This window comes from Diaphorina citri, unplaced genomic scaffold (genome assembly GCF_000475195.1).
Source record: "Diaphorina citri unplaced genomic scaffold, Diaci psyllid genome assembly version 1.1 scaffold250, whole genome shotgun sequence".
NCBI lineage: Eukaryota > Metazoa > Arthropoda > Insecta > Hemiptera > Psyllidae > Diaphorina > Diaphorina citri.
Genome location: NW_007377687.1, coordinates 157,754 through 184,274, shown reverse-complemented (window position 1 = coordinate 184,274; position 26,521 = coordinate 157,754). Strand labels below are relative to the sequence as shown.

General features: G+C 38.5%; 1 protein-coding gene and 1 pseudogene across 1 annotated transcript in view; both read right to left on the bottom strand.

Moving 5' to 3' along the window:
• Positions 1-26,521, bottom strand: part of LOC103506609 (calmodulin-binding transcription activator 1) — a gene marked incomplete at its 3' end in the record, with an annotated part of 79,906 nt that overhangs the window by 21,078 nt on the left and 32,307 nt on the right. Inside the window, 14 exon segments of the mRNA XM_026821630.1 lie at positions 447-810; positions 848-1,175; positions 1,848-2,059; positions 2,354-2,535; positions 3,017-3,181; positions 3,623-3,670; positions 3,838-3,889; positions 5,152-5,333; positions 5,594-5,856; positions 7,128-7,343; positions 7,867-8,151; positions 9,408-9,454; positions 19,978-20,140; positions 21,862-21,997. Coding sequence (XP_026677431.1) covers positions 447-810; positions 848-1,175; positions 1,848-2,059; positions 2,354-2,535; positions 3,017-3,181; positions 3,623-3,670; positions 3,838-3,889; positions 5,152-5,333; positions 5,594-5,856; positions 7,128-7,343; positions 7,867-8,151; positions 9,408-9,454; positions 19,978-20,140; positions 21,862-21,997 — 2,643 coding nt within the window.
• LOC113466324 lies at positions 8,479-8,596 on the bottom strand (annotated as a pseudogene).

The following is a 26,521-nucleotide window of genomic DNA, read 5'->3' as shown; positions in this document are numbered from 1 at the left end:
AGGGCAATTCATATCGATTGGTGAATTGTGCTTCAAATAGGTTCCACTAATTAGGTTCATATTGAAATTCAGTCCCAAAAATGAAATTTCGAAACATCCATTTTCACTTATTATTAAATATGTTTATATTAGACATCCTTGGTTATAAAGTTATGAAATAGGTAACTACAAAACTTATTACCTTTATATGATACGTGTATCCGATACGATACGGAACGTGTATCCATTGTATCATATAAAGGTAATAAGTTTTGTAGTTACCTATTTCATAACCTTTCTAATGATTGAGATTTGACATTTAGTTCTCAACCAACCCAAAACTTGAGCATAACTCCGGTTCCATTTCATACATAATTTGTCCGCAAATTACACTAAATGGTTCATATTGAAATTCAATCCCAAAAATGAAATTTCGAAACATCCATTTTCACCCCCGGAGGCCTTACCTCTGACTGAGACTCTGACAATACACGACCAGCTTGTCCTCAAAGTTGTTCTGTCGGAACAGGGTGACATGTTTCCCGTACTCCGGGTCATGCACTTCTTCCTTGATGTTCAGCTTCTCGTCCACAGCCTCCAGTCGAGATGCTAGGGAGAACTTGAGCAGATTCTCGTTACCCACTGCTTGCGTATCGGACAGGGACTCGGTGTCCGTACTCGGCTGACGTTTGTACTCGAACATGACCGAGTTGGAGATCACGTAGCCGTCACACGTCACCTGGGAAGTGAATAAAATAGAATGAAATATACCTAGAATGAATAGAATTATAAATAGATATTGGATAATAACAAAAAAGACCCAACACATGCCTAGGACCCAACACATACTAAATTGTACTCGGCTGACGTTTGTACTCGAACATGACCGAGTTGGAGATCACGTAGCCGTCACACGTCACCTGGGAAGTGAATAAATGTATGCTCGAAAATGTGCTGTCAACTTTGACTGTTATTTGGGGTCCTTCCATGAAGTTGGAAATGTATTTGAAAAGCGGTCCGCCAATTCCTGCGCTTGCTAGTTTGGTTAAAACACTGACTTTATTTATACGTTCAAAAGCCATAGCTATATCCAATGCGACGGCTACTACATACTCTTTGTTCTGGAAAGCGGACAGCACTTCTTGCTCTAACAACATCAAGTTATCCATCGTTGTTCTATGCTGACGATTGCCACTCTGAAATGGATCGTTTAATGTCTCGTTATTATTCACCACCCAATTTAGACGCTTGTTGATCATCCGCTCCATAATTTTATTCATACAACTGAGTAAAGAAATCGGTCTGTAATTTTTGGCGTTTAATTTATCTCTATTCGGTTTTAATACGGGTACCACAACAGCCGTTTTCCAGCAGTTCGGAAACTTTCCAGTCGACCAAATTATGTTAAAAACTTCCAAAAGTTTTTCGAGTGCATCATAAGGCAGTTTTATTATCATCTGATATGAGACTTTGTCGATACCGACTGCAGAAGATCTACAACCCTTAAAGGTAGATGTGAGTTCCGTCATATTAAATGGGAGGTTATACACACATTGCTCGGTATTTTCCGGGGGCGAAATCTTCAAGGCCATGTCTGACTTCAATTTTTTAAAATCTGAATCATAGAGGCAATCAGATGCATTTTCTTCGTAATTTTTCGCCAAAATTTCAACAATTTCCGAGACTCGGGTAGTTAATGCACCATCAATGCTTTTGAGTGCGCAGATTGGACTGAATATTTTTTTCTTCCCTTTAAATTTTGCAACTTGCTTCCACATATCAGACTGAGTGATGGGATCTTTGATTGAATCAACGAAGCATTCCCAAGAAAACTTTTTATTTTGTTTGATCAAATATTTCGCTCTTGCCTTTTTCCTCTTGTAGTCAATAAAATTTTCTAATGATCTATTTCTCTTGTAGGTTTTCATGGCATTTTTCCGATCATTGAGAGCAGACTTTATTTCGTCATTCCACCAGGCTACCATCCGTTTCATTTTAGATAAGTTTAATGTAGGAATAGATAATTTGGCAGCGTTCAGAATGTCTGAATTTATAACTGACAGCATATCATTGACATCATCTGAAACATTGAGACATTCGTGAAATTTAATAGATGATCGGTACTTTTCCCAGTCAGCCTTTTTGTATAGCCAGACATGTTTGGCGGGATAGGAGGGATGACGAAAAAGCAGTTGAAAAAGGTAGACAACTGGATAGAATAGAATAGAATATATCTTGTTTATCCTGCCAGAATGAGACTGAAAAGTCCCTTTACTCCCGCAGTCTAAACAAGGTCTTATAATAGGTACTTCATAGGTAGAGTTTACAAATAAATATGCAATATTAAAGCATAATTCATTTTTCAATCACATACCTGCGTGAGATCCGGAAGCAGTGTTGCCAACTGAAGACTCGAGACAATCGAAGTCGGGGAAATCTGACAACATGTCGAACGCATCCAGATTGACAAACACATCATCCGATGACAGCGGTGAAATGGCAACGTCTATGAACTCCATCGGATTAATCAAACCTTCATCCTTGCCGCCACCCGCACTGCGGAGATGTACATAAATAAATTGTTTGTTTGTTTGTTTGTTCGTCTGTTTTATTTAATTTTTATTTTTATTATTATTATTTTTTTCTCCTAAGAAGTTGTATAGAGGGGACTAACTACTACAGAGGTCTTATCGTCCCGAAATGGAATAGAGAAGGAGAGGATGGTAGAAAGGCTGCCGTTCCGAGAATGAACCTTGTTTAGGATTAAAATTTACGCGGAACAATCGAAATATGGGTGCAAATTTCTTGGTGGGCATCGAACCCGCTACTTTCTGCATGTCGAAAAAGCAGGTCACCACTAAACGTACCCTTTAAAGTACCTGTTATTTATGTAGTTATTATTTTCTTCTTGTTTCAACCACTTTCTTCACTTCCACTTCCAACCACCACACAACCACTTTCAACATGCCAATAAAGTTATCATTTATCAAATAAAATCAATTGAAACAGTAAAATTTAAAACAGTCCGAATTAAAACTTGGCCTTCACTTCGGTCGGTCGATCATTACCTGCTTGAGATCCGGAAGCAGTGTTGCCAACTGAAGACTCGAGACAGTCGAAGTCCGGGAAATCTGACAACATGTCGAACGCATCCAGGTTGACAAACACATCATCCGATGACAGCGGTGAAATGGCAACGTCTATAAACTCCAAGAGACTTTTCAGTCCCATTAACAAAATCATTTCCTCTGTTCAAGAACGAAGAGACTTTTCAGTCCCATTAACAAAATAATTTCCTCTCTTTATGTATGACCACACTTACTTTTTAGTCCACGCGCGGAAAAAAAATGCAAATATGTTGCAAATTGGTACCCAACACAATTTGCAAAAAATTTCAATCCCCCTGTACAATATTTGAGTTAATTTCTACTTTCATTATTTAACTAGTTTTTATTTTCGTCCTTAAATAGAAGAGAGAAAAAAGTATTCAAAACTATTTCATTATTTAAATAAGAAAAGATTTGCTTAATTACATGTGAACATGCGAAGTTCCATTATCTAGAATTCTAGACTATCAAATGAAATGCTACACAGAGTGTTCAACATATCTGGGATCAAGCGAATAGAATATACCATACCTCATATGAACTCCATCGGATTAATCAAACCTTCATCCTTGCCGCCACCCGCACTGCGGAGATGTACATAAATAAATTGTTTGTTTGTTTGTTCGTCTGTTTGATTGTCTGTCTCTTCGTTTGTTTGTTAGTTTATTTGTTTGTTTCTTTGTCTGTAAATCTTACGTATTCTTGAGAGTTCATTGCAACGGTCAACGGTCAATACATTAATTAGACTTACTTTATCATGGACATCTCGAGCACAACAACGAGCTGAAAACGACACCCACGAACTATGAACAAAGTGTTCGAAAATTAGGGATTTTCAATGTTTTAACGTTTTTGTGACAAATTCGGTATATATTTTTAATTGTAATATCTGTGTAACTTTTCGTTTTGGTATCCTTCGGTCTTCGCGTGTTCTTCCGTCTTTTTTCTGTGTACTATTCTTTGTCTGTGTTTGTTTGTGTTTGACTGTCTGGTCGTTAGTTTGTTTGTTTGTTGGTCAGTCTGTCTGTCTATTTATTTGTTCGTTTGTTTGTCTGTTTGTAAACATTTGCCTGCTTATTTCTTTGGTTGTCTGTGTTTGACTAACTGTTCTTTTGTTTCTTACTTTGTTTGTTTGTTGGTCAGTCTGTCTGCTTGTTTGTTCGATGTACATATGCAAAACATCAAGGTCATGTGTGATTTACTAGGTTTAATAGGGAACTGTAACTCCTGAGGTTTTATCGTCCCGAAATCGCAAAGAGAAGTTCCGAGAACGAACCTTAAATGCTTAGGATAATGGAACTCCATTTATTCATTAACATACATCATAAAAAGGAACTCCAACAAAAACTTGATATATTGAAAATCTAATAAGAAGTGTTTTTTTTTTTTTTTTTTTTCCTTCTTTTTTTAGACGGCCAGTTTAGAGGAAGTAGGTAACCCATTATGGTAACATTTTAATAGTGTTTTATAACTCTGTTTGAATTTAACTTTTGGATTAAGCAGTCTGATTGGCTGATACAAGAGTTTATTTAAAAGAGCAGCTCTTTATTGATATAATTAAACGATCACTCATTAATGGCCGGGTTCACAAAGTGAGTTTAAACTCCGTTTGAATTTAATTTTTTTGATCAAGCAAATTTGATTGGTTGATTCCGAAAAATTCAGCCAATCAGATTGCTTCATTCAAGAGTTTAACTCAACCGGATTTAAACTCACTTTGTAGACCCAGCCATAAAAAGATTAAATAAAGAGAAAACCAATACAACAGAGGATATAAAATTGGGATTTGGGTAAATATTTAATTATTATTCATGAAAGATTGATTCTTACAAAAACTTTTTTGGGGGGAGGGGGGGAAATCTTTCGAAAGGACGAAAAAGCAGTTGAAAAAGGTAGACAACTGGATAGAATAGAATAGAATATATCTTGTTTATCCTGCCAGAATGAGACTGAAAAGTCCCTTTACTCCCGCAGTCTAAACAAGGTCTTATAATAGGTACTTCATAGGTAGAGTTTACAAATAAATATGCAATATTAAAGCATAATTCATTTTTCAATCACATACCTGCGTGAGATCCGGAAGCAGTGTTGCCAACTGAAGACTCGAGACAATCGAAGTCGGGGAAATCTGACAACATGTCGAACGCATCCAGATTGACAAACACATCATCCGATGACAGCGGTGAAATGGCAACGTCTATGAACTCCATCGGATTAATCAAACCTTCGTCCTTGCCACCCCCAGCACTGAAATAAATAAATTGTTTGTTTGTTAGTTTATTTGTTTGTTTGTTCGTCTGTTTATTTGTTTGTCTGTCTGTTCGTTAGTTTGTTTGTTCGTTGGTCAGTCTGTCTTCCAGTTTGTTTGTTCGATTTACATAGGGAGCTGTAACTCCTGAGGTTTCGTCGTCCCGAAATCGCAAAGAGAAGGAGAAAGCCAGCCGTTCCAAGAACAAACCTTGAATGCTTAGGATAATGGAAATTTTCATATAATTCGCACATCTTACCTGGGGATATACTTCTGAATATCTTCCTGCGTCAAATCCAGCGACATGCCCCCAGAGCCGCCATAACTGAACGTTTCAGACGCGGATTTGGCGGCTTTGGTTGTTTTGGCGGCTGTCTCGTTCTGCTGTTGGTGGTGCTTTTCATAGCTCTTCTCCGCCTTGACTAGATCGAAACTGGAATGGTGGGCCGCCTGGGAGAGCGAGGATTTGGTGGTCCCACCAGTCCCTGAGCTACCACTGCTGTGTTGACATGAAGTGTCCGTCTGAAGGGGAAGATAGAGGCCGTCATGAGTTTCACAATGTGAGAAAATTGAGTTTAAAATTTAAGGCCCGCCACACATTGGAGGCGTAGACGCGGGACTATTAGTAGTATGAACTTATGAAGGGTCTTTATCATACAGTAGAACCTCGATTATATCAACTTTTATATAGAACCTCGATTTCATCAACTACCTTGGTCCTAATTAGTTGATATACTCGTAATCGAGGTTCTACTGTATTTTAGTTAGGTTTGGTTTTGCAGGTGACTATGCGCTACTAAAAGACGAGCGCCTGCACATGCTTGCTGCTTTATTTATAGCAATTCATAATCCTGCTCTCAGCCAAGCTATTACATTGGAAAAGGTATTGTTCCATTTTTCACTGCAACTACTTTTATATTTCCTAGGACTTCTTATTCTTTGCCTTTTATCGTGTACAGACGGGGTCGGCAATTTTCGTCAACCAGCTCTAACTACAGTGATTGCTTTGGGCTACAGATTTTACGAGTGGATACCCTTCGCACTCAACCTTTGCTATTTCTTTAGCAAGGGAAATACTCCCTATTTAAAGTCCCTCAGCCAGACTAAGCAGGTCTACCCCCTGTTTAACGTCCCCCCAGCCAGACAATTTCCTAGGACCAAAATGGACCAAAGTGGTTCCAAAATGAAACCTCGCTTCGTCTCACCTCCATGACTTCTTGCTTGACGGTGATGTTATGCGATGACTGGGACCGCCTCTCCAGTGGATGTCTGGATAACTTTTATATAGAACCTCGATTTCATCAACTACCTTGGTCCTAATTAGTTGATATACTCGTAATCGAGGTTCTACTGTATTTTAGTTTGGAGGTTTGGTTTTGCAGGCGACTACGTGCTACTAAAAGACGAGCGCCTGCACATGCTTGCTGCTTTATTTATAGCAACTCATAATCCTGCTCTCAGCCAAGTCATTACATTGGAAAAGGTATTATTCCATTTTTCACTGCAACTACTTTTATATTTCCTAGGCCTTCTTATTCTTTGCCTTTTATCGTGTACAGACGGGGTCGGCGTTTTTCGTCAACCAGCTCTAACTACAGTGATTGCTTTGGGCTACAGATTTTACGAGTGGATACCCTTCGCACTTAACCTTTGCTATTTCTTTAGCAAGGGAAATACTCCCTATTTAAAGTCCCTCAGCCAGACTAAGCTGGTCTACCCTCTGTTTAACGTCCCCCCAGCCAGACAATTTCCTAGGACCAGTGGTTCCAAAATGAAACCTCGCTTCGTCTCACCTCCATGACTTCTTGCTTGACGGTGATGTTATGCGATGACTGGGACCGCCTCTCCAGTGGATGTCTGGACCTCTGATACGTATGATTGATACGATTGGACGCGTTACCCTTCACCGGACGTTGGGATCCGCCACTGTTGAGAATGAGCACACTCCCGTTGGAGCCTTGCAGTTGGGACAGACTCACCACGAGGGGAGACGAGGAGTTGGTGGAAGTCTGGAACGAGAGGGGAAGGGAAGGGAGCGTTATTGTTAATTTTAATTGTGTTAAGCATAAATGCTTGTCACAAATGTCGTTCCCTGCTTTTATACTAGAGTTGGATCGACATCGAGCTTTGCTGAAAATCCATATGAAATAGGTGCGATCAAAACATTTTGGCGGGAATAAAGTTTATTGTGTTGATGAAAAGATCGAGTTTACTGTTAATCTTAAGGCCCGTTCCTAATTGTCGTTCGGGGAAAAAATCGTGTCGTGTGTAGTGGGAACCCTCTCATTTAAATTGCATTGACCACAGGACATTGATCGAACCCGCGGCCTAGCGCTTACAAGGCAGACGCACTACCAACTAAGCTAACTAGGCTGGCAAAGATCGAGTTTACTGTTACTCTTTTCTTAAGGCCCGTTCCTAATTGTCGTTCGGGAAAAAAATCGTGTCGTGTGTAGTGGGAACCCTCTCGTTTAAATCGCATTGCCCACAGGACGTTCGGAAAAAAAATCGATTGGAACCCACGACATTTACCTGAACACTGGAAGGCTGTTGAAAGACATGTTGCTGTCGAGTCGACGCCGTCGGCATAAGGAGACCCGTAGACCCCGTGGTAGACGACACCTGGTTGCTATCCGAGCTACTCTGATTCTTGGAGTGGCTCTGTTTGGCGGGCGTGATCCGTCGGATCGGCTGAGTGCAAGATTTGCCATCGGAGCAGGTAGAATCTGGACAGCCACACTCCAGAGCAGCGGCGGCGCGAATGTGCCTCTGCTTCTCCATCAGTTGACCCACTATAGCCTCCACTGTTTCCGCCGTCTGGTGATGTACATTAAGCACACATGAAAGTATAAAAGAGATCAATTTATATGGTCGAAAGATTGACCGATGACCGACGCAAATATTTCATTTATTTAACCTTATTTCTACTGTCCCATGGTGCTAACAGTTTCATTATGTCATATATAGTCAATAATTAATACAGAAATGTGACGAAAAAGCAAATACACTGGAGAGGATCAATTTAGTCATAACCGGACACGGAAAGTAAGTAAGGATAACTGCTAAAGTATTCAGTGATTAAGGTCGGCTACAAGCTACCCGCCTACCCAATGAACCTCACCCAGCTTGAGTGGGGCCGGGGAAAGCCAGCAGCTCGCGATTGCCCAGATGGTCACCCATCCGGATACTAACCACTCGCAACGTTGCTTAACTGCAGTGATCCATTGGGAACTGGTGTATTCAACGTGCCATCGCCGCTGGCTAAAAAAATTATTAAAATATTTAATTTTGTGGGAATAGTGGGCTAAATTGCAATCTAGCTCAACCTGTGCTGCTTTCACTGTGGTAAATTCTTGATGATAAGTCGAATACTTACGGAGATTTCCAATTCATTGTTTAGATTTGGATCGTCTTCACTGTAAACTGAAAACAAAATATAAACATGTCATAATAAATTTACTAGTCTTCATAATAGTTATTCTTGAGTTTTCTCTCTTGATTTTAGACTTTTTTTAGGACCTTCTGTATTAACTTTGTTTAAAATACCAACCCCCTCTCCCACTCACTTTCACAACAAAAATGACTTGTGCAAATAATTAAAAAGTTAGTATTTAGAACAATAACTTAGGTATATTGCATTTTTAATATCATAAGGTAGGTATAGCTAATGTATGAGTAAGTAGAACAAGTATGAATTAACGTGCGCTTGAAAAGTCAAAATACGACGAACATGCAAATTGACAAAATCATTTCCTCTGTTCAAGAACGAAGAGACTTTTCAGTCCCATTAACAAAATCATTTCCTCTGTTCAAGAACGAAGAGACTTTTCAGTCCCGTTAACAAAATAACTTTTTAATTAGAACGGCAATTAAAAATTGAATTTTCGACCTTTTAAAGTTACTTTTTGGGAGTTTCGACTTCAGATTTGGATTTTTACAACTTTTTACGTAGGAATCGACCTTTTAATTATAATATTTTCCCAATTGCAACTCCTCCATTGATGTTATCGGATACCCTAATAGATTTAGTCAGAAGACTTAGGGATGTAATCGCAACCTAATATTACACTTACGGAGATTTCCAATTCATTGTTTAGATTTGGATCGTCTTCACTGTAAACTGAAAACAAAATATAAACACATCATAGTAAATTTATTAATCTCCATAGGTACTAGATATTCTTGATTTTTCTCTCTTGATTCTAGACTCCTTTTTTTAGGACCTTCTGTATTAACTAGTTTTTACTTTGTTTAAAATACCAACCCCCTCTCCCACTCACTTTCAGAACAAAAATGACTTGTGCAAATAATTAATAAGTTAGCATTTAGAACAATAACTTAGGTATATTGCATTTTTAATATCATAAGGTAGGTATAGCTAATGCATGAGTAAGTAGAACAAGTATGAATTAACGTGCGCTTGAAAAGTCAAAATACAACGAACATGCAAATTGTGGTGTATCAATGCTTTGAAGAAAAAAATCCAGCTTAGTTAGTTTGAGAGGTAGCGCGTCTGCCTTGTAAGCCCTAAATTGCGAGTTCCGAGTCCGAGGCAAATTTTATCACAAACATATAATGCTCCTTCTTCGCTCTTCGATTTAGGGACAGTAAGACATCCACTGTTACCTTCGGTTCCCTTGATCAAACCTCTTCGATCTTAACCTTTTAAAATACATAACTACTTATGTATTACCTATTACATATCCTTTAAAAAAATGAATATATGTACATATTACCTACAATAGCCTATCCTTATCCATCATGATATACTGAACCAATGCGTTATTTCTTGGTTCATTGCTTCTTTGGAAATAGACTGCATTAGAAAATACCTAGGTCTTGCATCTATTCATAACAGAGAGGTATGAACTATGGGAAAAAATACCTACCTACTCGTCAAAAAAATGCTTGTAGTTACTGTAATCTAAGCTTTATAACAACGGGGGATTTATCAAACGAAAATTATAATTCGCTCAAATATAGATACGCGTACGTTTGATCTCTTGAATCCATAAACGAATTTCAATCTTGTTTAGTTTGAGATAATGGTCAAGTACGATATCATACATATTTCTAGACATGGTCTTCACTTGACTGGAGTGGATTATGGACTGTCCCCTATCTGATAGACGTTAAGAAACAAGACTAAAAGATAAAAGAACAGACGAGTTGATATATTTCGACCATTAGTTGTTCTGAAGATGGCCATAGTAATGGTCGAAATATATCAACTCGTCTGTTCTTTTATCTTTTAGTCTTGTTTCTTAACGTCTATCAGATAGGGGACAGTCCATAATCCACTCCAGTCAAGTGAAGACCATGTCTAGAAATATGTAGAATTTCAATCTTATATTCTCGAACACATGAATCTATCACGTAATAATAAAAATTGGTGGATTAGAAAAAAAAAAAGAAGAAAAAATAATCTCGTGTTAAATAATAAAGCCATGTGGAAAAGACAACTTACTCATCAGCTTTCCAATCAAATTAGCTCCAACTTCTAATACTTCGTGACTTGACAACAGTTACCTTTACCTAGCGCAACTTCAAAAACTGTAAGACTTGGAACAGTTACCTGAGCGAATTACTTCAGAACAAATTAATGAAAAATAAACCTCCAACTTGTAATACTTACTTCAAGAACAGGAAAACTAATACAACAAAACCAACCAAATACAGGAACCTTAGCGAACTACTTCCGAACACGGAAAAAATAATATCATGTTAAATAATAAAGCCATGTGGAAAAGACAACTTACTCATCAGCTTTCCAATCAAATTAGCTCCAACTTCTAATACCTACTTCGCGACTTGACAACAGTTTCCTTTACCTAGCGCAACTTGAAAAACTTTAAGACTTGGAACAGTTACCTGAGCGAATTACTTCAGAACAAATTAATGGAAAATAAACCTCCAACTTGTAATACTTACTTCAAGAACAGGAAAACTAATACAACACAACCAACCAAATACAGGAACCTTAGCGAACTACTTCCGAACAAATAAAAGAAAAACAAGACCAACTTGAAATACTTCAAGACTTGGACCAGTTACCTAGACGAAGTACTCTCAAATGAATGGAAAGTGAATGCTGCTGGGCGCATAATTAAAGAATTGAGAGATTATACTTCATGAAATGACGTCTGTTCAGCGCTCAGTTTGCCAAAATGAGAAATCTTTTTATCAGGCGGACATAATTAAGTGGGCACGAAAAAGTCAAGACTTGGACCAGTTACCTAGACGAAGTACTCTCGAATGAATGGAAAGTGAATGCTGCTGGGCGCATAATTAAAGAATTGAGAGATATACTTCATGAAATGACGTCTGTTCAGCGCTCAGTTTGCCAAAACGAGAAATCTTTTTATCAGGCGGACATAATTAAGTGGGCACGAAAAAGCTAATAATTACCTAAAATACATAAAAGCAGTAAGCTCTATTATTTCTTAGGTTCAATCCCGCGAAATCACTCAATCTATCGAAATAAGCGACAGCAACCCCGAGAATTTAATGACTTTTTCATGCATTTTGAATTAAATTACTTTTGGGGATGGTGCTTGTGGTATTAAGTAGGTACCAGGTATCCTAATTTCAAAGTTTTCAACACAATATACCTAGCTTAGTACATGATTCTTACACTCGTATTTATGAACAAGAATGATCGTTCTTAGATCAGTCTCAAGTCAAAATTGACCAATCAAATGCCTTGAGACTATGCTTAGCACGAACTTAAGAGCCAGCATTTTGTTCATAAATATGGGTGTTAGAGTCACTCCTTCCCAACACTCTTACCTGAAGAAGCCAATAGCATCGCCTATGAAACGTAGGCAAGATAGCAGAATGAACATAGCACCCGTAAATACACTGGAACAATCAAAACAAATTACTGTTTTAGATAACTCGCTCATCCTCAAAAGTGGCAAAAGTGTTTCACCAAAGTCTTTATTTCGTAGCAATGAAACAACTTCTACATTTAATTAGTGATTAGTGTTGTAATTAGTGTTGTATTGTGGTGAAAGTGGGGACAAAAGGGGACTAGGTATCTATTTTTAAGCCTTGACTGATCCTAAAATTTTGACTCCATCTCGAAGCGGTTTTGGACTTGGTCCGCTCTGCCTCTTGGCCATTCATATCTTTATGTGGGTAGGTAGCTTTTGTTCAATTTATTTTTAATTTGGTATTCCATACCTCGGCTGGGATTGAACCCACGCCCTCCTGTTTACCAGGCGAGCGCCTTGACCACTACACCACCGAGGTAGGTTAGAATAAAATATACCTAGAATGAATAGAATTATAAATAGATATTGGATAATAACAAAAAAGACCCAACACATGCCTAGGCACACTGGGTCTTCTTAAACTAAGAATGCATAAACGGGACACGGTCGATGGGTGGCAGCGGTATTGTAACCATTTTTGATAAATATCAATCAAAATTGAGTGAACAATTAATAAAATAAAACTTTCAAGGTATCCGCATGAGTTCGATTGATATTTATAATGGAGGAGTTGCAATTGGGAAAATATTATTAATAAAAGGTCGATTCCTACGTAAAAAGTTGTGAAAATCCAAATAATTATCCAATGGAGGAGTTGCAATTGGGAAAATTATTATTAATAAAAGGTCGATTCCTACGTAAAAAGTTGTGAAAAATCCAAATAAAACTCCGAAAAAGTAACTTTAAAAGGTCGAAAATTTAATTTTTAATTGCCGTTCTAATGAAAAAGTTCAAAGAGTTGGGACGTCAGATTTCACGTCAAAATGCGCAGAAACACGAAATTTTGGTTTGATTCTACAAGTTTCGAGCGTGTCGGGTTAACCCATTCTGGATTAACCCTTATGGTCGTTTGGCCTCGACACAAACGAAGCGGAAGTCATGAATTATGACGTCATCGCCTACGGGAGCGTATGCCGTGACGTCAAACTTTACGATTTACCGGTATTTTTTAAATCGATTTATCTCGTTATCTAGAAGTCGTAGAAGAAAAAGAAAAATTCCGTTGATCCTCATTTTTCCTGCTCTATGACTTTGAAGCATCACCCAAGTAAGCGCAACTAATCTATTATTTCAATTATCCTCTCTTAGTTGCTTGTCGACTATTTTTAATTGCCGTTCTAATGAAAAAGTTCAAAGAGTTGGGACGTCAGATTTCACGTCAAAATGCGCAGAAACGCGCACAAACAAACTGTTATGGCCTTCGTTAGATTATGATAATTTTACACTAGTGGACTGTATCACAGAAAGGAGATGTCCGTGCATTGTGATAGTCCAAGCCCATTTTCAAGAGAAATAATTAGAAGACACAAAATAAGGGAACATGGAAAGGCTTACCTGCAGTAATCTTCTTTTTTAAACATTATAAAATTTGACCTGATCTTACCCACACGTAACCAAGGAGGAAAAGGAGAGAGTGTTACGTCCCTATGCTACGCGAACGCGAAATCCCTTAAAGTTTTCACAGTAGGTAGGTACTTTTATTTACAACAAATTGAGGGGAAAATGCCTCGGCCGCACGACTTTTGACGGATAAATGTTCACCAAAAGGCTTCTCAAAGTAGAAGGTTTATGATAGGTTCTAGACGAACTTCACCAAAAAATTGACACTATACTAGACGCATAGGTAAAATTCACAGAGACAAAAGACACAGGAGCGTTGTTCACTCTTGGTAATCGAAATCAGAACTTTATGATAGGTTCTAGGCGAACCACAAAATTTGACACTATACTGGACGTACAGGTAAGATCCACCGAAACAAAGGACACAAGAGCGCTATTGACTCGTTGGTAACCACAAGAGAACAAAAGCTGTATCGCCTGTTGACGTTTCACCAGGCTCAAGCGGTACGAAATTTTGGTTTGATTCTACAAGTTTCGAGCGTGTCGGGTTAACCCATTCTGGATTAACCCTTATGGTCGTTCGGCCTCGACAGCCAATCAGATTGCTTCATTCAAGAGTTTAACTCAACCGGATTTAAACTCACTTTGTAGACCCAGCCATAAAAAGATTAAATAAAGAGAAAACCAATACAACAGAGGATATAAAATTGGGATTTGGGTAAATATTTAATTATTATTCATGAAAGATTGATTCTTACAAAAACTTTTTTGGGGGGAGGGGGGGAAATCTTTCGAAAGGACGAAAAAGCAGTTGAAAAAGGTAGACAACTGGATAGAATAGAATAGAATATATCTTGTTTATCCTGCCAGAATGAGACTGAAAAGTCCCTTTACTCCCGCAGTCTAAACAAGGTCTTATAATAGGTACTTCATAGGTAGAGTTTACAAATAAATATGCAATATTAAAGCATAATTCATTTTTCAATCACATACCTGCGTGAGATCCGGAAGCAGTGTTGCCAACTGAAGACTCGAGACAGTCGAAGTCCGGGAAATCTGACAACATGTCGAACGCATCCAGGTTGACAAACACATCATCCGATGACAGCGGTGAAATGGCAACGTCTATGAACTCCATCGGATTAATCAAACCTTCATCCTTGCCGCCACCCGCACTGCGGAGATGTACATAAATAAATTGTTTGTTTGTTTGTTTGTTCGTCTGTTTGTTTGATTGTCTGTCTCTTCGTTTGTTTGTTAGTTTATTTGTTTGTTTCTTTGTCTGTAAATCTTACGTATTCTTGAGAGTTCATTGCAACGGTCAACGGTCAATACATTAATTAGACTTACTTTATCATGGACATCTCGAGCACAACAACGAGCTGAAAACGACACCCACGAACTATGAACAAAGTGTTCGAAAATTAGGGATTTTCAATGTTTTAACGTTTTTGTGACAAATTCGGTATATATTTTTAATTGTAATATCTGTGTAACTTTTCGTTTTGGTATCCTTCGGTCTTCGCGTGTTCTTCCGTCTTTTTTCTGTGTACTATTCTTTGTCTGTGTTTGTTTGTGTTTGACTGTCTGTTCGTTAGTTTGTTTGTTCGTTGATCAGCCTGTCTGTCTGTTTATTTGTTCGTTTGTTTGTCTGTTTGTAAACATTTGCCTGTTCTTTGGTTGTCTGTGTTTGACTAAATGTTCTTTTGTTTGTTACTTTGTGTTGTTTGTTGGTCAGTCTGTCTGCTTGTTTGTTCGATGTACATATGCAAAACATCAAGGTCATGTGTGATTTACTAGGTTTAATAGGGAACTGTAACTGCTGAGGTTTTATCGTCCCGAAATCGCAAAGAGAAGGCAGACAGGATAGGAGAAAGCCAGCCGTTCCGAGAACGAACCTTGAATGCTTAGGATAATGGAACTCCATTATTTATTCTTTAACATACTTACATCATAAAAAGGAACTCCAACAAAAACTTGATATATTGAAAATGTCTCCTTTAATTCCCACATCTTACCTGGGGATATACTTCTGAATATCTTCCTGCGTCAAATCCAGAGACATGCCCCCAGAGCCACCATAACTAAACGTTTCAGACGCGGATTTAGCGGCTTTGGTTGTTTTGGCGGCTGATGTCTCGCTCTGCTGTTGGTGGTGCTTTTCATAGCTCTTCTCCGCCTTGACTAGATCGAAACTGGAATGGTGGGCCGCCTGGGAGAGCGAGGATTTGGTGGACCCACCAGTCCCTGAGCTACCACTGCTGTGTTGACATGAAGTGTCCGTCTGTGCCCTAAATCACCAAAGTATGGAAAAGTATTTACAATTCCATATTTTGATATGATTCGTCCAAATTTAAAATTCTGCTTTTCCATTGGCTATTACACTTGTAAGATACTTTTCCATACTTTGGTGATTTAGGGCACTGGGGCTAGGCAGGAGAACCCTGCTCCTAAAGCAGGGTTCTCCAGAAGGAGCTCTTCCATTCAACCATTAACAAGGGGAAATGGAAGTGAAAAAAATATTTTGGTCGATTAAAATATTTATACATTGTTGGATGGTTCTTTTCTGCTTACCGCTGTCCAATTGAGTTAAATAAATGATTTAATATCAATATCAATGGGAAATAAAAAGCTCGTGATCAGATGAAATCCTTAACACCCATATTTATGAACAAAATGCTGGCTCTTTAATCTCAAGGCATTTGATTGGTCAATTTTGGCTTGAGACTGATCTAAGAACGATCATTCTTGTTCATAAATACGAGTGTTAGAGTCACTCCTTCCCAACACTCTTACCTGAAGAAGCCAATAGCATCGCCTATGAAACGTGGGCAAGATAGCAGAATGAACATAGCACCCGTAAATACACTGGAACAATCAAAACAAATTACTGTTTTAGATAACTCGCTCATCCTCAGTTCTACAGTTAAAAAGGCAAAAGTGTTTCACCGAAGTCTTTATTTCGTAGCAATGAAACAACTTCTACATTTAATTAGTGTTGTATTGAGGTGAAAGTGGGGACAAAAGGGGACTATCTATTTTAAGCCTTGACTGATCCCAAAATTTTGACTCCATCTCGAAGCGGTTTTGGACTTGGTCCGCTCTGCCTCTTAGCTATTCATATCTTTATGTGGGTAGGTAGCTTTTGTTATTAAATATGTTTATATTAGACATCCTAGGTTATAAAGTTATGAAATAGGTAACTACAAAACTTATTACCTTTATAATATGATACAATGGATACACGTTCCGGTTTTGATCTTATCCGACTCGGAGTCCACGGAGATGGACGAAACTCGAGTCGGATAAGATCAAAACCGGAACGTGTATCCATTGTATCATATTATAAAGGTAATAAGTTTTGTAGTTACCTATTTCATAACTTTATAACCTAGGATGTCTAATATAAACATATTTAATAACAAAAGCTACCTACCCACATAAAGATATGAATAGCTAAGAGGCAGAGCGGACCAAGTCCAAAACCGCTTCGAGATGGAGTCAAAATTTTGGGATCAGTCAAGGCTTAAAATTTTTTTTTTTTTTAAAGAGGTTTGACAGAGGGAACTGTAACTGTTATGGTCTTATCGTCCCGAAAATCGAAGAGAGAAGGAAGACAGAATAGGAGAAAGCCAGCCGGTCCAAGAACGGACATTATCAAAATCCGCCCCAGGCGGGAATTGAACCCGCGGCCTAGCGCTTACAAGGCAGACGCACTACCAACTAAGCTAACTAGGCTGGCAAAGATCGAGTTTACTGTTACTCTTAACTCTTTAAAGGGCGGTGGTTAATGTACTGACCACCTTTTTAGAGGCCCGTTCCTAATTGTCGTTTGGGAAAAAAAAATCGTGTCGTGTGTAGTGGGAACCCTTACATTTAAATTGCATTGCCCACAGGACATTCGGAAAAAAATCGGATGGAACCCACGACATTTACCTGAACACTGGAAGGCTGTTGAAAGACATGTTGCTGTCGAGTCGACGCCGTCGGCATAAGGAGACCCGTAGACCCCGTGGTAGACGACACCTGGTTGCTATCCGAGCTACTCTGGTTCTTGGAGTGGCTCTGTTTGGCGGGCGTGATCCGTCGGATTGGCTGCGTGCAGGATTTGCCATCGGAGCAGGTAGAATCTGGACAGCCACACTCCAGAGCAGCGGCCGCGCGAATGTGCCTCTGCTTCTCCATCAGTTGACCCACGATAGCCTCCACTGTCTCCGCCGTCTGGTGAAATGAATAATCAGAGTTACGTCACTGTAAATCACTCATGAGCTTCGCAAGAGGGTGTTTGAAACGGAAGTAAGTGGAAGGAAAAGGAAAGGAAGCATTAGTGTGGAGGAAGTACTTAAAAAAGTGAAGCATACTTAATTAAGTGCTTGTCACAAATATCGTTCCCCAATTCTTACACTTAGAAAAAATTTATGACTTGGACTCCAACCATCAACCTCTAAAACCGAATTCCAACGCGTTAACCACTGCACCACTGAGGTTGGTGTCTGGTGGAAAGCAACCAAACTTCAAAGTCAAAAGTCACAGTATAAACTGCTAATTTATAAGGAGATCAATTTATCAAAACTGGTGGTAGAAAGATTAGCCGTCGCATATTGCCAATTAATGCAGAAATAAATAAAAATTTGTTTATTAGAACAAATAAATAAATAAGATGTCAGCCTGTGACTGGTTTTTCATCTTAAATAAAGTAATCAGTGTGTTGTAACACTAGGGAGGTTCAATTTAGTCATAACCGGACACGGAAAGTGAGTAAAGATAACTGCTAGGGTGCTAGGGTCTTTAGTGACTGGAAAAGAACTATTTTGATGGGGATCGGTCCAAATTAAAGAAAATAAATATTGGTGTATCAATGCTTTGAAGAAAAAAATCCAGCTTAGTTAGTTTGGGAGGTAGCGCGTCTTCCTTGTAAGCCCCAAATTGCGAGTTCGTTTTAAGTCCGAGGCAAATTTTATCACAAACAAATAGTCACATAGATAATGCTCCTTCTTCGCTCTTCGATTTAGGGACAGTATAAGACATCCGTTGTTACCTCCAGTTCCCTTGATCAAACCTCTTCGATCTTAACCTTTTAAAATACATAACTACTTATACCTATTACATAATATCCTTTAAAAAAAAAGTAAAAATGAATATATGTACATATTACCTACAATAGCCTATCCTTATCCATCATGATACTGAACCAATGCGTTATTTCTTGGTTCATTGCTTCTTTGGAAATAGACTGCATAGGAAATACCTAACCTAGGCCTTGCATCTATTCATAACAGAGAGGTATGACCTATGGAAAAAAAAATACCTACCTACTCGTCAAAAAAATGCTTGTAGTTACTGTAATCTAAGCTTTATAACAACGAGGGATTTATCAAACGAAAATTATAATTCGCTCAAATAGATACGCGTACGTTTGATCTCTTGAATCCATAAAGGAATTTCAATCTTATATTCTCGATCACATAAATTTATCATGTGATAAAAATTGGTGGATTAAAAAAAAATAGGAACTTTTTAATTAGAACGGCAATTAAAAATTGAATTTTCGACCTTTTAAAGTTACTTTTTGGGAGTTTCGACTTCAGATTTGGATTTTTCACAACTTTTTACGTAGGAATCGACCTTTTAATTATAATATTTTCCGAATTGCAACTCCTCCATTGATGTTATCGGATACCCTAATAGATTTAGTCAGAAGACTAGTAATCACAACCCAATATTACTTTTTTTTTTTTTTTTTTTTCTTCTTCTTCTTCTTCTTCTTCTTCTTATTCTTTCTCTCACATATAGCTTAACTAGTCACCATTACCTACTACTGGCCAAATAAGTAAATGGGGAGATAAGTATTATTAAATTGAAACTTCATTTGTTGTCAACCCTAAAATACTAAGGGGGGGGGGATGTGCATTAAAATTACATACAAGTGATACACAGAAGCTCAAGGTTACAGGTAAGATATTGAAAGAAAAAATTAACGATTAAAAAATACATTTACAAGCATTACCTAGGTATTAGTAAAATAACAATAGAAAGTAAAAAAAAGAGCTTATAAGCCGGGGGAGGTACAAAAAAAACAAGAATTATAGGAGGCGGGGTCACAGTACAAGCACGGACCAAGCAATGCACCAATCAGAAAGGAAAGAAAAAATAGGAGGGATCATAATACACAAATCAAAAATAAAATAAAAACGGACAGAAGGCGGGGCGAAGCATGCACCAATCAAGAAAAAGGAACTCGTGGAGACACGCCCACCACAACACCCACACACACCATAACGTGACTGTGAAGAGGAGGGGCACTCACACATCGGCCTCAGCTGGGAGATAAGCTCCTCCTTGCTCCACTCCTTCTTATCCGCCCACAGAGCGAGGCTAGGCGTCATTACAGCTAGCTTGTTGTCGTCTGCCGGGTAGGGGACGTTCAGATAGTGGACCAGCACTATGTCCGGGTTCTGGAATGAGGTTTTCAGTGAACATTAATGTAACGCTCATTTCTTTTTTAAAGGCTTTATTTAAAGTGGCTAATAGGTGTCTCCTGTGCCCTAAATCACCAAAGTATGGAAAAGTATTTACAATTCCATATTTTCAATGGAAAAGCAGAATTTTAAATTTGGACGAATCATATCAAAATATGGAATTGTAAATACTTTTCCATCTATGACTTTGAAACATCACCCAAGTAAGCGCAGATCTATTCTCCTCTTGTTCATTTCTTGTCCCCATATTCCCCATATCTCTCCTATACGTTATCGTAATAATATTTTGTTTATTATCTAATAACTATTGGTTATTTTGAGCCTCATTGAATTGCGTTATTTTCTCGTGTGTTCCAGGCCCAAGAGTGGCTCCATGTTGTTGTATTCGAGAAAGAAGGTGCGCTACAGACGGGATGGCTACTGCTGGAAGAAGAGGAAGGACGGAAAGACCACACGGGAAGATCACATGAAGCTCAAAGTTCAGGGAACCGAGGTGAGTCACCAGAACATCCCGGGTTCGATCCCCGCCATCGACAAAAAAAAATTGCTCTCGGACGTACAAGTATTTCCATTTTAAATATTTCAACGGATTACTATTTGGTGTTCTCGTGTTGACCCATCACCTAAATGAGATGTATTGTTCCTCATATTGCTTATCTGATGAAAGGCATACTACGGGATGGGCATGCTACGACACAGACCACATGCGTCTATTTTTTTTTTTATTTATTTACGGGATTTGAATCCCATTTTTACATCAAATAACATGGACAAATGAAAATTAAGTAAAATTAAAAATAAATTGAACAAAAGCTACCTAAAGTTATGAAATAGGTAACTACAAAACTTATTACCTTTATATGATACAATGGATACACGTTCCGGTTTTGATCTTATCCGACTCGGAGTCCACGGAGATGGACGAAACTCGAGTCGGATAAGATCAAAACCGGAACGTGTATCCATTGTATCATATAAAGGTAATAAGTTTTGTAGTTACCTATTTCATAACTTTAGGTAGCTTTTGTTCAATTTATTTTTAATTTTACTTAATTTTCATTTGTCCATGTTATTTGATGTAAAAATGGGATTCAAATCCCGTAAATAAATAAAAAAAAAAATAGACGCATGTGGTCTGTGTCGTAGCATGCCCATCCCGTAGTATGCCTTTCATCAGATAAGCAATATGAGGAACAATACATCTCATTTAGGTGATGGGTCAACACGAGAACACCAAATAGTAATCCGTTGAAATATTTAAAATGGAAATACTTGTACGTCCGAGAGCAATCGAGTCGGATAAGATCAAAACCGGAACGTGTATCCATTGTATCATATAAAGGTAATAAGTTTTGTAGTTACCTATTTCATAACTTTAGGTAGCTTTTGTTCAATTTATTTTTAATTTTACTTAATTTTCATTTGTCCATGTTATTTGATGTAAAAATGGGATTCAAATCCCGTAAATAAATAAAAAAAAAAATAGACGCATGTGGTCTGTGTCGTAGCATGCCCATCCCGTAGTATGCCTTTCATCAGATAAGCAATATGAGGAACAATACATCTCATTTAGGTGATGGGTCAACACGAGAACACCAAATAGTAATCCGTTGAAATATTTAAAATGGAAATACTTGTACGTCCGAGAGCATTTTTTTTTTCTTTTTTTTGTCGATGGCGGGGATCGAACCCGGGATGTTCTGGTGACTCACCTCGGTTCCCTGAACTTTGAGCTTCATGTGATCTTCCCGTGTGGTCTTTCCGTCCTTCCTCTTCTTCCAGCAGTAGCCATCCCGTCTGTAGCGCACCTTCTTTCTCGAATACAACAACATGGAGCCACTCTTGGGCCTGGAACACACGAGAAAATAACGGAATTCAATGAGGCTCAAAATAACCAATAGTTATTAGATAATAAACTAAATATTATTACGCTAACTTATAGGAGAGATATGGAGTAGCCATCCCGTCTGTAGCGCACCTTCTTTCTCGAATACAACAACATGGAGCCACTCTTGGGCCTGGAACACACGAGAAAATAACGCAATTCAATGAGGCTCAAAATAACCAATAGTTATTAGATAATAAACAAAATATTATTACGATAACGTATAGGAGAGATATGGGGAATATGGGGACAAGAAATGAACAAGAGGAGAATAGATCTGCGCTTACTTGGGTGATGTTTCAAAGTCATAGAGGAGGAAAAATGAGGACCAACGGAATTTTTCTTTTCCTTCTACGGCTTCTAGATACCGAGATAAATCGATTTAAAAATACCGGTAAATCTTGATTCCGAATGGAAACTGATTTATCAATGCTATAGGCTTGGGCGAAGATCAAATAAAATGACCTCTCAACAGATTCAGCTAACAATATCTAGATATTGTTTATTACTAGATAGAAATTAAGAAGGTCTGGCTGGAGGACTTTAAACAGGGAAGATGTTAAGGCGGTCTTTTCCTGATCCGTTGTGTGCCGCGTCCATTTTAGTTTAGGACCATTGCACTGAAACAGGGAGGATACCCAGCCTGAAATTTCCCTTGCCAAAGAAATAGCAAATGCTGGGTCCGAAGGGCATCCACTTGTAAAATTTTTGTAGCCAAAACCAAATGTCAGCCCAAAGTAATTATCCTAACTAGGGCTGATTGAGAGGCTAACGAAAAACGTCAACCCCGTTTGAACACGGGGCGGGGGAAGAAAACGAACCTTATCTGTTTAGGATACTATCAGTCCTACTCAACGTTGCCTTACTTCAGTGACTCCGACTCTGCCACCCAACCTTCGCCACTGCCTTTTCACGTAGAATAAATTTTAGATGTATAAAATTCAAAGAGTTTGGTGCTTGTATTTAAAGAGCCTACCGTTCTATTCAGACTGTAATAATGGTCTCGAAGTTTTTTTCTGGGCTTTAAGTTTTTTTTTCTGCTCTCCAAAAGTTGTAATAAAAATTAAAGTGTAATAAAATGCCGAAGACGGTTTGGATACAGCACACTTCTCACGAGGCCTATCATATAGTATATAATAGTAGTGCTTATTTTTTATACTGCTCACATAGGACTGAAAAGTCTCTTTACCTATGCTCTCCAAAAGTTGTAATAAAAATTAAAGTGTAATAAAATGCCGAAGACGGTTTGGATACAGCACACTTCTCACGAGGCCTATCATAGTAATAGTAGTGCTTATTTTTTATACTGCTCACATAGGACTGAAAAAGTCTCTTTACCTATTTATTAGGTATTATTGTGGTCAAATTCTCAAATTTTATTGAGGACAAAATTTCATACCTCGACTGGGATTGAACCCACGCCCTCCTGTTTACTAGGCGACGATATAGTTTTTGGACTGAGGTATTTTTTTAGGTTTGATACAGGGAACTGTAACTGCTAAGGTCTCATCAACCCGAACGCGAAGAGAGGACAGGATAAGATTCAGCCAGCCGTTCCGAGAACAAACCTTATAGGCTTAGGATAAAATTCCCTCGGGCGGAATCGAACCCGCGACCTAATTACTAGGCGACGATATAGTTTTTGGACTGAGGTATTTTTTTAGGTTTGATAGAGGGAACTGTAACTGCTAAGGTCTCATCAACCCGAATGCGAAGAGAGAAGAAGGACAGGATAAGATTCAGCCAGCCGTTCCGAGAACAAACCTTATCGGCTTAGGATAAAATTCCCTCGGGCGGAATCGAACCCCCGACCTAATGCTTACGAGGCTGACGGGCCACCCTCCAAGCTAACCAGAGACTGGCGAACTTTTATTAAATATTGTTAAAAAACATGTGTATTCATTTGCAATATTAGTTATTACATTCAAATGGGGGTCGTTTCTGACGAAATTCTTGTGTGCGGAGTCCAGTATGTATAGGACTATTGCACCCTATTCATTTGTAATTGAGGAGCTGGGTGCAAAAAGGGCAATAAATGAAAATCATCAAACTGAGATATTTAACTTTAAAGTTTTCAATTTTTCATCAAAATCCTTGAAAAGTATGTTTACAAAAAACGGTGTAACTTATCGAAAAAAAAGTTATCACTGCAGTTCAAACGCTGGAAGAAAGAGCGCACCACGTTTTATTCAAAAAACCGTTTTACGCAAAAAGGGCAAAAAATCCATATTTCCCTTTTTGCACCCAGCTCCTCAATTTCACTTTTCCTTCAATACTAGCTAGCCCTTGTGAGGAAACACACCTAGGAAAAACTATTAGAACCTCGGAAAGTTTTTTTTATCCAAATAATTTTCAGATAGAAAAGTTTGCTTTCCTCTCCTCGCTTTCTATATGTGTGTGGAACATTTTTTTGATAAAATGTCCACTTGAAAAAAGTTGCTCGCTGCTGAGGCGAAAATCTCTATCAGTCAGACAGTCTGACAGACCACAGTCTGGAACGTGTGTGGCGGAAAAACCTCGAGACCTACGCCCGTCAGACGGTCTGAGCGTGCGTGGCGGTCATCAAATTTGTTCTGCTCTTTTCTACTTCTTTGGGATGGAAAAGAATTTTATAACTCTCATATATGATACAAAAACTAGTACCTATAGCTCGCTATACTAGTGTAACAGAAAGTAAAAATATCTAGGAATCTAGTAGGTAGATATTGCAGTCTATGTAAAATTGTAGTTCAATCATACTTGACGGTTTGATAAAGGATAGAGGGAACTGTAACTGCTGAGGCCTTATCGTTCCGAAATTGAATAAGAGAAGGGCAAGATAGGAGAAAGCCAGCCGTACCGAGAACGAACCCTATCCATCTGTTTAGGATAAAATCCACCCCGGGTGGGAAGCGAACCCGCGACCTAATAGCGCTTACGAAATAGACGAGACACGCTAACCTCCAAGATAACTAAGCAGGCACTTTCCTTTGTTAACTTACAATCAAACAACTGACAAATAATTGATTAATAAGTATAAGTAGTGCTTTATTTAGATTGTCAGCTTAGAACAAGTTGTTCCATTGTACCAACAGTTCAATAGAATAGAGCATTTCTTTATTGATTAATGTATCACTTTCCTATACGACATTTCGCCTCGGCAACGCTCACAGTTTCAGAACGTGTCCAGTAAAGTAAAAGATTTCGAAAATTATGGTTTCGGTTTCAAATGCCAAGATTTTTCTCGTTTTGATGTAAGCGCCGTACGAAGCACATAAATATCGCCTCTTCAGTAACTCACCCTATTCTGAGTTCATACCAAAAGCAAGGCAGAACTTTAATGCCCGATCATACCACAGAGTCCAAGCAGAGTTTGAAGGTGTGTCCAAACCTAGTTCAAAATTTTAATACCCGATAAAACTAAAGAGAGTTTTTTTTTTTTTTTTTTTTTTTTTTCACTTAATCCAAGCAGAGTTTGAAGGTGGATCCAAACTTAGTCGATCGACGAGATAAAACTATGTTGTCGAGGCAGTGTGGACGGTTCAGTCGACATCGGCCGACGTTAATAGATGGCCGGACGACGAAGTTTGGACACACCTTGAGAAATACTGACCTGTGTCTCATCGATGACGTCAAAAGAAAACCCTTGACACTGTGTTAACTCTCAGCGGACATGAGAGGTTTCAATGTTTGATAGGGGGACGAAGGTCTTGCTGTCCCGAAATCGATCGCGCTTGCTTGCCATGCAGAAGGTCCCGGGTTCGAATCCCACCATCGACAAAAATTTGTAATCGTTTTTCAATTGCAAATATTTCAATGGGTTACTTTCTGGTGTTCTCGTGTTGACCCAGCACCTAAATGGGAAGTATTTTGTCTCTTCTCGCCCATCTGATGAGAGGCATTCTACGGGATGGGCATGCTACGACACAGACCATATGCGTCTAATGTAGCAGTTGTTTCATTGCTACGAAATAAAAATGGCGGTGAAACACTCATCTTTTAAAAAAAAAAAATAATAATAATAATAATGAGAAAGTATTGGTCCAAAACCAGGGTCCAAAGAAAGTATTGGTCCAAAACCGGGAAATGGGTGGAAATCTGTAAATATCTATTTAGAGGTATGTACCTACCCTGATGACTGATGAGTCCAAAAAGTTATTAATATGTATTATGTACCTAACTAGGCATGGTAGGTATTAGGTATGTAACGGGATGAAGTCTTATAGATATTCCTAGTATCATTTCTCAGCTTGTTCCAGCCAGATACTTGACTGTAACAGTGTAACTACTTTGTAAATGGAACGGACAGTCACCCGTTCAGATACTAACCGCAGAAAACGTCACTTAACTTGAGTGATCGTTAAAGTTTTTCATTTTTTTTCTTTTTAGTTTCGTAATGTAATAGAAGTCGTGTGATGTTCACATCAGATTTTTTTCCCCGAATGCACTTTTAACTTTTACTGAATTTCAGCCGATACCCCCTTGCCCCCCCCCCCCCGACCCCCGTG